We start from the raw sequence: 12257 nt of genomic DNA, 5'->3' as shown, positions 1-12257 counted from the left end.
TACATCACGCCCTAAAAGAAGTCCTACTGTACCCACGCTTTAAAAAACAATGTACCTCTACCGACTATACGTACATCATGTCCAAAGAGACACCATACGTCATATCCTTAAAAACTACCTGTATTGAAAATCGTGACTGGTTAAGAGTGCTAGCAGTGAGCATGTACTAATTTGACCTTTGACCTCCACTACCTGGCAATGTGTGATACGATTAACAAAAAAAAAAAAGAGAGAGAGAGGGTTCCTGCTTGAATTAAAAACATTGTTTACTTGTATAAAGAACAAAGAGTGACAATAGAAAAGTTGACATGATAAAAATCCTAGCGGCTGATCAAGATATTGATCTGAAATTGATTAGACCATCAGTCTTCATGTGGCTCACAACAAGTCTAGTCTTTATGTCTTCTTCACGTTCCACTGAGGTCTCCTGAGCAGAGGGTTTCGTGACGTGTTGTCTCGAGGTTCTGCAGCCCAGCTCGGCGGTGCAGAGGAGCTGTTGTCGTCATTTTCAGAGGGGTCGGGCAGGCGGCGAGGAGCATGTAGGCGTGGTTCGCTGGACGAGGAATGGCTTCTGGGTAAGACACGGTCCTGTGCGCTTCTCCGCGTCTGTCTTTCATCCAGGATGTCCACAGAGGGTACCTCCTCCAGGGTGTCCAGCCTGCGCAGAGGAACCGCGGCCGTAGATGAGGAGTGTGTGGGCGGTGTGAACCGAGAGCGTCTGGCGGGAAAGGACACCTCTGACATGGTCTCATCTGGAAAGAAAACAAGAAGACATATGTTCAATTTTACCTTCAATACTTGTTTTTAAAGCAACTTTTACATTTCACCTTGCCTTTTATGCTTCAAGTACAAACAAAACGACACATTTACTGTACATTTCAGTGAACACAAGCAAACTTAAATACAGTAAGAAAAAAGGGTAAATGATTACTGGACCTACAAACTCTTTCATGCATTTATTATTACCTCTGCAAAGCATGAGCGTGACAATAATAATGAATGGAAAAACTCATATACCGTAATAAAGAAAAAATATAACGTCCCCATAGCGATAACTCAAGAATAGTACATTTCACTTCTGGGGATTAATTAATTATACAAAAGATATTTAAACAAAATCATTTCATCTAATTTAGTAAGTTTCCTTTTGTCTTTATTTCTGCACTATGCTGGGCCACAGCAGATGGCTCCCTCCCTTCTATACTGGTTCTCCTGGGAGTAGTGATGTGGAAGTAGTAATGCTATTGGATGAGGACAGATCAAAAGGTACATTTGGTCAAATCAGAGTCCTTCTCACCTCAACTACAGTTAAATCTAAAGAAAGAAACCATCCGTATCATATTCTTTATTTTCAGGATTATTTACATTTTAGATTGTCAAAACTCTGAATGAACATAAATTAAAACATAACCTAACTGAGATTAATTGAGATCTATCCATCTGGAAAAGTTTATAAAGCCGTTTCTAAAACTTTGGGACCCCAGCAAACCACAGTGAGAGCCACTATCCACAACATGGAAAAGTGGTGAACTTTTCCCTTCCCCGAATAATAAAAAGTGTCATTCAAAAACTGCATTTTGTGTTCATTTGTGTTGTCATTGACTAATATTTACATTTGTTTGATCTGAAAGATTTAAGTGTGACAAAAAAAAAAAAAAAGAAATCAGGATGGGGGCAAACACTTGTATGTACACGTGTGCGTATAAAATTCCCTTCTATTACAAAAAAGTGGAATAGTAAAATACATTGAAAAAAGTACATTTGATTTAATTACACTATTTTTTTCTCATTAAGAAATTAGGATTTTCTTCCTAGGAAAGTATTACATATCACAAAAGAGAATTTACCCTCTGTGAGATTAATAAAGTAGATAATAGTTCATGGAATTCAAGAAATTATAAGGGAATAATAAAGTATTATATAATAAGTTTTTTTGTTTTTTTTAAAAAGAGCTTTTATGTATATATTTTTTATTCTGTCTTTTTTTAAGATTTTGCTTTTGTCTCCAAAAGGCCCAAAGCCAATTTGACAGTGACAACACGGCCAAATAAAATAATACCGAGTAATAAAGAGTAAAATGAAGTAAAAGTAAGTAGATAGTAGTAGCAGTATTTGACGTGAACTATGAAGGCACACATTTACGAAAAACAAAAGATGACACAAAGGAACAATTTACCTGTGTAGCTCCATCTCCCAGGTGGCAGGCTGGTGTCTAGGCTCCTCCCAGCAGGAAGTGAGAAGTACTTGTGAGATTTGGGCGCTACCTTCAAAAGCCACAAAGATGGTTTTAAAGACCTTTTCGCCCACTTCCGGGACATGCGTGCTTACCGTGGTCTGGAAGCTTCCGGGGCGGAGGCTGCGTCGGATGCTGGAGTGACGTCTGATGAGAATCTCTTTGGTGCGGCTGTCATTGGGCAGCGCGTGCTTGCTTGTGTATGAGACAGTCTGATGGATGAAGACAACATGAAACCTTTTTTACATTGTCTGCATCTTATCACACCCGCCACCACTAAAACAAACGCGCCCTGTACAACAAATGTCCATTTATAGAGACGGACTTCAAAACTACAGGTGTTAAGTCATATGATTGCCCACCAGATGGCGCCGTTTCTCCCTTTCGTCGCTGTGTATATACTGTATGTGATCGATTTTTAATTGCCAAATCATTCCTTTCAGTGTGTGCCTGACTTCCTGTTCCTCTGTCATTATACCTGCCTAGTGGCACTGATTATGAAGTCTGACTACCAACAACTGCTTTCACAAACCTGCGGTGTCACCAAGCAAAAAAAAAAAAAAAGATATATTTTAGCGGTCCCATATACTGAATATATTTGTGTGCTTTTTAGCACACACACACACACACACACACACACACACACACACACACACACACACACACACACACACACACACACACACACACACACACACACACACACACACTCCTTTATTTGCCTGCATGCCAGTTGGTGCTTATGAAAAACATATTTCTGCAAACTTGTGAGAAAAACAAAATAATGACATGACTGAAAGTATTTTAAATATGGAGGAATTTTCTCCAGTAAGACAAAAGGCAGACAAAATGCAAGTATTTACATTTTTGTTATGCAGAATTATTTGAAACACTTGAATACCCTTATGATAATATTTATGATTTGTATTATTATTACTATTATATACTTTTAAAAAGTACACCATACTGGTACATAAGTATTCAAACTGTTTCAAGCAGTTACAAAAGTCTCAAAAAAGGGATCGTAACGTACCACAATCATTTTCTGTAGCTACTTTTTTTTTTACTGCAGTATTGAAATGCGTGCATGATAGAGGGTTCTAATAGTATAATAAAAGAAAAAAAGGGCTTACCCGCTGCCTGATCTTGTACATGTTCTTGGCCAGAATGTCGTGCATGCTCCTCAGGTCGGCAGCCAAGAACCTCTTCTTAGGTTTAACAGGGCCTTTCTTCTCCTCACTGCAATACATTGAAGACTCATGAGTCCTCCAGAGTACACAGACACGAAGAAAAAAAAGATGTCAAAATTCGTCATACTGCAGGGAGCCGATGGACGGTGCAGCGCTGATGTCGCCAGACACCGTGTCCAGAATCTCCATGGCGTTCTGCAGCTCCAGCTTCTTGTACAGCGCCACGATGCTGGACTCTGCCCGGTTGTCTCGGATGAGGATACGACGCATGATGCGATTGTTGAACTTCATGAACCTGACGGCAAAAGTCACGTTAGCTTCTGGAATGAGTCGGCATCCTTTCTTTTTTTTTAATATGCTGGAGTATAAAATATAGTATAAAAATCTCCTTTTAAATCTACAAACAAAAACGTTTCTTTGATTTTGTGAAAAAGTACAAAGCCGGCCAGTTAAATTAGCATCATACGTCTTGCACATTTAAATAAATAACAAATAAAATCCATTAAATTATCCAATAAATCCAATAAACCACATTTAAAAATACAATCAAATACACAAACAACATGCACAGGTTATTAATCAGCTATGAATAATATTGTTAAATTAATAAAATACAATCAAAACAAGCAATGTGGAAATAATAAATTAAATGAAAAATATTTATTTTAAAAATTGTGTTTTGTTTTAATCTGAAAAATATTTTTTTGTGAATTTTACATAAGAGGAAGAAAAAGACAAATTAAAATTACTAACAAACAACTAAACACTTTTTATACTGTAAACATTTTCATGGCAACATTTTCATGTATTTTAACGTTTTAATCATGACAACAAAAAAAGTCAAATGAATGTACTGTATGTTTTATTATTATTGTTAAATATACTGTACAAATAAATGCATATTATATGAATATATAAATATATAATATGTGAAATATGAGTACAGTACTAAGTAAAATATTTAAGTTAAATTCTTGATACTTATGTTCAATACTTAAGTTGAATGTCACACGTTTTGTTCTGGTAAAAAAAAAAAAAAAACAAACAAACAAGTGGTATAAGATGTTACAATTCAGAGGCAGTATTATTGTTTTGGTTTTGCAAGCAACGTGTCCACCATCAATGACTAGTTTGGTCCATTTCTACGGGTAATTTCCAGTAAAAGAGCCCACCACTGATGAGGAACTTTATGCAAAAGGCAAAAGACAAAAACCAGTCTGGCAGCTGAACATGACACCTCTGTCCAAACTTCCCACAGGGGCAGACAATAGCAGAAACCATTCAATAAAAGCCACCAAAAGAGGAAAAGCATCTGCCAGTAAGTTTCACTCGTGTGTGTCCACTAAATGAGACTCACTTGTCCTTCCAGTAGAAATGACTCCACTGTCCACAGAGGTCCTCAATGCCAGCGATGGTGTGCTCCATGAGCTGACAGCAGAGACAGAACAGTTCAATACAATAGAAAACAACAACACAACTGTAAGCTACGCCGTACCCTGCAGTGGATTTCAACATTGATGGTCTCCAGATTGCGGTTGGTTCTGCGCACATTGATAAACTCGATCAGAGGCCGGATGCTGATGCCCTGCAAGCAATTTTTGTATATTATATTATTTCTGGCATTCATTTTCTTTCATTTGTTGTGATTCTTTACATCCAAATGATTCATAAATAACTTTAGTCAGTTAGGTTGTTCAGTCCGCTTCACTGAGCACCCAAGTAGGACAGCAACCCACACACAAAAAAAAAAGCTTAATGTTTGTGTTTTTATCCACTCTATATTGTGCATTACACCCACCTACTGGACTGGAGTGGAACCTCATGTCTAAAGCTGTCTATGTGGTGCCATTCCAGTTGAATATGTTCATTATTGTGTAGTTTAAAAGGTTGGTTAGCCTAATTACACACGTGAAAGGGGCAAAATATTAAAGACAGCTCTCAGCATAGAGTTGATGTTAAATAGAGTACTCAAAACTGAGCACTGTTGTGTTTTTCTAAATAGAATTGTAAATAACTGCAAAAAAACAGGAAAACACGCCTAAATGTCAACAAAAATGCAAAAAATGGCGGCTGCCTACCTGGAGAAAGACAGTGAAGATGATGATGGCGATGGTGGCGGTGACGAAGAGCTTCTTGCGACCGATGTTATCGGGCAGAGTAAAGGCCAGGGCGAATGAAATCGCACCTCGCAGGCCACCGTAGGCCAGGCCAAACTGATCCTTCAGGTTGAAGGGAATGGTGCGGAAGGGGTTAATGATTTGTGTCAGCACCAGGACACCTGCCAGGGAGGAAAGGAGGAAGAAGAGATGAAGACAAATGACAGGAAGTGAACTTTTAGGTGGTCGCTTCCTCACCGAGGCCTCTCCACAGGAAGGCAAAGAGCAGCGTGAACAGGATGTAGCCCCAGTTCCACTCGTGCTCTGTCGTTATGGCGACCATGCCCAGGAAGAAGAAGATGAGCGTTTCCGAGATGGAGCCCAGCATCTTCACCACGTGGCGGATGGTAGTGCACGAGCGCTGCGACACGTTCTCCTCCACGTAGTACTTCATGGTGAGGGCGCATGTCACGATACTGCCAAAGTATTGGAAGACGCCATTAAAACCTGAACGACTGGTGTGGCTGTTTTCACTGTCGTCGTCTACTCACGCCATGATGGACGAGATGGCGAAGAGCTCAGCCACCAGGTAGGCCAGGTAGCTGTACATGAAGATGAAGAGCGGCTCGATTTCCCGCACCTTGGAGGTGAACCTGGTGGTGAAAGCCGCCACGAAGCCGAAGAGGACACCAAAGCCCATCCCGCCCAGGCCCACTATGAAGAAGCGGGCAACGCCCAGGAAGACGTCCACCGGCTCCACCACTGGCATATCTGCCACAAAGTTGAACATGTTGTACAACACCTGGAAGTAAACGTGTGTTTTAAGGGTGGGGGACCATGGAGGAACTTGCGATACAATTTTATCACAATATTTTGAGGATACCGCAATACAGCGATTGTGCGATAATGGACACTTGGAAGAACATCGCAGATCCAACACAGCATCTATGTAACTAAACAAAAACAAAAAGTCGCAGAGTAATTTGTGATATGATATTTTGATGATATAAACATCTGTGATATATCCACAGACAGAACCCAAACACTGTGGATGGCATTCGCAATGTAAATTGCCTCGTCTCGATATTTTGCCAGTGATATCACAATAGTCGCGATATAACGATTTTGCAGTAATCGCTACAAATCTTGCACGGTATATCATAACATCTATGTAAATAACGTGTGGTATGAGTGGGAATTGGAGAGTAGTTTGTGATACAACATTGGATTTCTGTCAGTGAGACCGATGATATCACAATGCGGTTGTCCCTCGCCACATAACGGTTAAAATTTCACAGCTTCACTCTAACACAACTTTTCAAAAATATAAAAATTAATAAATCAGGCTGTTTGGGGGTTGAATAGGCCCTAGAAAAAAAATGCATACTTAAGCAAATGTTATGTACTCAAGCATAAAAATGGCTAAATGAACTAAAATACAAATATAAGGCATACAAAAGACGCATTCAAAGAGGTTGATGAAATGCAGCATTCTACGCTGGTCACTAGGTGTCAATAGTGTTACTGTAATGTTTGGTGAGACACACAAGGACCGGACTTGATCGCCACAACAATTGCAGGTTTAAATGATTTTACAAAAGCCACAATCCCTAATGAAAAAACAAGCTACTTTTGCGGCCGTTAAACACGCAAAGCTAAAACGCAACTCTGAAGCCCTGAGATCACTTCCTTCCACACACACCAGCAGGAGTCTTATTTATGTCTTAAATGGCTTATCTACTCTTATTTTGTCTACTATATCATGTACAGAAAACCTTTATAGACACTTTTTGTTCAAATTATTTGTGGATAAAAACATATTGTTTCTGAAATGATCGTGAAACTTGTTTTGTGCGAGCACACATTGGACCCTCGGTTAGCATCCGTCCCGGTTAGCGTGTTTTTTGGTTAACGTCAAAAACTTACGCCACAATTTTGCCTCTCTGTTTACGTGCATTATCCGGTTGCCGTACAATACGACGCGTGTATTGTTGTGTTATCAATACACTGGACAAAATTAAATATTATAATTGATTGACAGGCCTCGTTTCAAAGTCAGCGCCCTCTAGGCAACAGCACAACTGTTGCAAATAGTCCCTTTATGTTTAAATACATTAATTTAATTTATTAAATAAATAAGATATTTGAGAAGTTTGCTTTAAAAAATGTCCACGATTTGGGTCGCCGCTTGTCTTTGAAGGGTAATGCTGGGTCCCACAGCTAAACATGTTGAGAACCACTGGTTTGGAGGTTAGCATGGACCACAGGAAGCCTTGGAGCAATTGAAACCAGGTCATATATACGTAAGAATATGAAACTGCTTATTGCTTAAAAACAGAAATGTTGTAATGTGTTTTTGAATCCAGCACTTGTTTTGGATCTCATGTGTAGGTGTACTTCATAAAGTGTCCACTATGTGTCTATTTCACTGCTGCTTTCACGTTTGTCTTGAGCAGTTGGGACTGCTGTGTAGTAAACACAAGGGTGGCCACGCCACAGCAGGTTAAATGTAGGTGGGAACGTAGGGTGTTGTGGACTACAATAAGACATGGGAAGGGTGTGTGTGTTTGTGTGTGTGGTTGTGGGGTATGGGAGGGTCTCGTCTCTTTTAAGTGCCAGCAGTCCAGTTTCGGATGATGGCGCACACATGATAACTCCTCCTATCACATTTGCAAGAGTGACCTCAGACAAACTGGTTTGGCGACATCTGATCAAATAAACTCCCAACTGAACTTCAAATGTCCCGTAACACTTGTGGATTGGTGAATTTTTCCTGCTAATCTTGTTTCAAATGCTGTGAAACTTGGGCTAATCTTTGAGGAGAAAGAACACAATAGCTCTTCTAGCCTATGGAACTGACAGTAAAAAAGTGAGGGGGGTCTGGGGGGGGGATTGGATCATAAATGGAGGGTGGAGTTGGTCTAGTAGAAGACAATGCTGTGTTCTTCTGACTGGTGTTCAGCAAAACATTCAGGTTATGTTTACACCACAAGTTCCGCAATAACCCTGTTGAAATGGAAATGCTGTAATATGCATGCCAAGCCATGAGTTGGCGACGGCGATGTAACTTCGTATAAAGTGTCTTAAACAGTCTTGAAGAGGTTTCAAATGTGACGTATGTATGTAAGTAATACGACCCCACTCCACAGTAGTGAAAAATCTGATAAACACAAAAGCCACTGCACTGTTGTGGTCCACCATTTTTGTTGAACATCTGTTCATCAAGGCCGCACGGTGGTCTGCGCTACATGGAACTGAGCATGGTGAACTGCCACACCTTAAAAATTAGTATTATTGTTATTTTTTTACGTGAAAACAATGTTAAGTCATTAGGGCTGTCAAATGATAAATTTTTTAAAATCAGATTAATCACAGTTTTCAAATTAATCACAATTAATCACCATTGGAAACTAGGTCTGAAGTATGCCCATTTTTACTGTATTTTATTGAAAGAAAGATAAAAGACAGGACAGGATTATACATATTTGTATGTATTAACAGCTCCAAATGAACTGGAATCAAGCTAAAAGATAACACCAGTCTAAACATCTACTTGTCTAACAGTAGTCTCTTAATAGTATAGCAGGACATTTGAATCACACTTTAAACCGTGGTTTTCTGGGCAATGAGGGGTTGCGTTCAAAGACACCACGGAACTTAAGATGAATTCACGTTTTGAGTTCATTTTCTGGCATTTCCGAGCATACTTAAATGCAGCAAATTGTACTTTCGCATTAAGAGTTGCAAAGTGAGCAATAAGAATATCCACTTGTTGTTTTTCTTTGTCTTTCTGTTCATTTAGACCACACATACACGCATGGTAAATACGTCGTTGTGGTGTTCGAATGCATCTCGCGATAATAGCATGACAATGAGGAAGTGTCGTTCCGGATTAGAGACGTGTTTGTTTGGCGTTGGAGATACATATATGGTGTTGGAATTGCACTGCTGTTGATGTGTTGAGGCCCGAATAAAGTTTGCTCTCGCATCTGCAGCAAAGCAAGCGAAGAACAGATGTCCGCAGCTACGGATAATGCTACTTTCATCTTTATTATTCCGATTACGGATAAACTCAGCTGTAAGACGCCTATATCCATAACAAAAGTTATCCGTTCACTTGTAACTGCTAGTTATGTATGAAAAAAGTCAATTATTTCATGGCTGCGCTTCACGTAATGAACTCCACTATAGAAATGTGTGTTTTCTACGAATTCCTTTGTCAAACTACTACTTCATGATTAAGTAGAAAATGTGACCACTGCTGAAATCTGTGTTGTCTTGACATCGGATGCAGTGTCTTTTGCATAATCACTGTGATTTTGTGTATAGTAAATTTAAATATTTTTTTAAAATGCAGCAGTGGCACGACACAGCGGCAGCAGCCCACCACCACAGCTTCAAAAAATCCTAGGAGAAACCCTGGATAATATCACATATTTCTTACACACAAACATTGAGTCTGAGTTGTTTAAAATCTCTACTCTGGCCGGAATTTTGTGTCATGAGCAATAACGCTAATTGGCCGATAATGTCATCAGCCCCCCACCCCTGCAAACAAGCAGACGCAACAAATAGATGGAAATCCTGTGGGAAACATCACTGTATTGTATTGTCGATTTCTACAAATGACTACAAAACAAGCGCTTTCTTAAAGTGAAGACAAAAAAAAAACTCACGACAGTGACGGCGTCGTTGAAGAGACACTCTCCAAACACCACGATGTACAGCTGCTCGTTGACCGACACATCCTCAAACACGCTCAGCACCGCCACGGGGTCCACGGCCGAGATGATGGCGGCAAAAAGCAAGTTCTCCTGGAGGTTGATGTCCTGTACTCCAAATGCCTCGATCTGGCATATGGCGAAGAGCGACATACCGATGCCGATGCTGTTCCACAAGGTGCCCACCACGGCGAACCACAACACCGTGCCAATGTTTTCAAAGAAAGGCCGGGTGGGCATGAAGTAGCCTGAGTCCAGGACAATCGGGGGAAGCATGTACAGAAAAAAGACGTTGCTGGTGAGCACAGCAGGGGGCTCCTCGTTGACTGAGTGCATGATGGCGCCCACGATGAGGCCAATGCTGATCAGGAGGCACGACTCAGGCACCCAGATGGTTATTTTGTTGTACACGTGAAAGCCTAGAGCAGGACACAATGGTCAAAGAAATAAGGACAGTGGTCCAAATGAGACAAAATGCCTCAATATACTGGACTGGTAGACCCAGGAACATTAGTGTAGATTGCACAAATGGGACACATTTTTGCGCATTTATTTTTAAGACCTCCTTAAATTAAACAAAAAACATGAAAATTTGCCAACTACAGTAAATGTGGTCAGATAGATCATTTAAATTTAATATAAATAGTGTATTCATTACAACCACTAACCTTTGAGTGGCTTTTTTTTGGCCAAACACTCATTGAAGTACGTACTTTATTGTACTTTTAGGGGTACAATGACTTGCAACAGGTGTTATTCCCTTTAGTAATGTTCACTTGACAATTAAGTTTTACAGTTTGGGGACATTTTTGTAGCTTTTTGGCTCTGGAAAAATACAATGGAGCACAATAAATAGCCCTACAGTGTATAAAATATATACTGTACTACTATCCTTTTTTTGGGGCCAAAATGCACAGAAAGAAGTTTTTGTTGTACTTTTAAAGTACAATGACTTGTCATCGGGTTGTAAACGCTGCTTAAGCTTGATTTTTCCAATTCGAGAACATTTGTAGTCCAATAATTAGCCCTATGTTGTATACTACAAACTTTTACGACCGCTTAACCCATGGCTCTCCTATTTTGGGACACATATTTGGTACTTTTTTGGGCCACTGTATTTTTTATTACTATTTTTGGCCACATTCGGAACATCTAAACAAAACAACCAACTAGCTTAAATGCAATATTTAGCACAAAATGGCCTGCTACAGTTGTTTTATTTAGTGAAGGCAGACTTACCAATCTTCGCAAAAGAGGCCAGCAGCACCCACAGAGTGACCTCAAAGGGTATTTGTATTCTCGGATAGTCCATAGTAAAAACGGGTAAATTGTCCTTTTCGGGCTCCGGGTAGGCTTGTGGCCCATCGGGGTTGACCGGGGGAAGCACCGTGACACCACCAGTGGGTCTGGGTGGGATCTCTCCTCCACAGGCATGGAGGAGACATAAAGCGGTGCATATGACGATTAAAAAGTCCGTCTGTTTGCAAAGTTTAAAATCCATTGTAGGGGATGACAATAATAACACTAATCCAACGTGAAATGAAAATGATAAATTACTTTTTATACGCGTGATGTCATTTACTTTTCTTAATCTTTGTCTCCGCTGAAACACCCAAAAGTGATGGCAACATGTTCTTTTAGGATAAGAGTTGATCTAAAAGTTACCGCTACTTGCCAGGAACACACCTGTGTGCTCGTCTGCTCGATACCTGAGGGGCGTGCATGAGTTCGCATACGGAGTCGCGAGGTCCCCGCCCCAGCTCCAAATTGATTGGATGTCACGTGACCCGGGTGTAATGTGTGGTGATGTGGCTGAGGGGAACACAGTTTCGACCAAAGTTTCAATTGGTTGTAAGTTTAGTCTTGCAACCTATTCAATATATTTCAAACATATTTATTATACTTTTGGTATGACAAATGATTGAATACATTTTTAAAATGTTTTGTCTTACAATCATTTTTGAATGTTTATAGTATATATGTATATACTGTATGTACGGCATAGAAAATGGATGGA

The 12257-nt window shown here is 40.0% G+C and overlaps 1 protein-coding gene across 1 annotated transcript; it reads right to left on the bottom strand.

Moving 5' to 3' along the window:
- Positions 1 to 191: 191 nt before the first annotated feature.
- On the bottom strand, positions 192 to 11925 carry slc9a2 (solute carrier family 9 member 2). The gene is made up of 12 exons (XM_054788098.1): positions 11480 to 11925; positions 10196 to 10659; positions 6071 to 6321; positions 5778 to 5995; positions 5502 to 5701; positions 4919 to 5008; positions 4781 to 4851; positions 3551 to 3718; positions 3367 to 3472; positions 2329 to 2445; positions 2177 to 2264; positions 192 to 752 (listed from the first exon to the last, which is right to left on the bottom strand). The coding sequence occupies exons 1-12, from the start codon at positions 11739 to 11741 to the stop codon at positions 397 to 399; spliced, it is 2391 nt and encodes a 796-aa protein (XP_054644073.1). The 5' UTR covers positions 11742 to 11925; the 3' UTR covers positions 192 to 396.
- Positions 11926 to 12257: the final 332 nt, after the last annotated feature.

This window comes from Dunckerocampus dactyliophorus, chromosome 9 (assembly GCF_027744805.1).
Source record: "Dunckerocampus dactyliophorus isolate RoL2022-P2 chromosome 9, RoL_Ddac_1.1, whole genome shotgun sequence".
NCBI classification, from domain to species: domain Eukaryota; kingdom Metazoa; phylum Chordata; class Actinopteri; order Syngnathiformes; family Syngnathidae; genus Dunckerocampus; species Dunckerocampus dactyliophorus.
This window is presented reverse-complemented; position numbering and strand designations above follow the sequence as displayed.

Excerpts from the sequence above, each read along its gene's own strand:
- slc9a2 (XM_054788098.1), bottom strand. The coding sequence starts at position 11,741 with ATGGATTTTAAACTTTGCAAACAGACGGACTTTTTAATCGTCATATGC. Across the intron at positions 4,852-4,918 it reads ATGTTGAAATCCACTGCAGG|CTCATGGAGCACACCATCGC; the intron begins GTACGGCGTAGC and ends CTCTGCTGTCAG. Across the intron at positions 2,265-2,328 it reads CCGGAAGCTTCCAGACCACG|GTAGCGCCCAAATCTCACAA; the intron begins GTAAGCACGCAT and ends TGGCTTTTGAAG.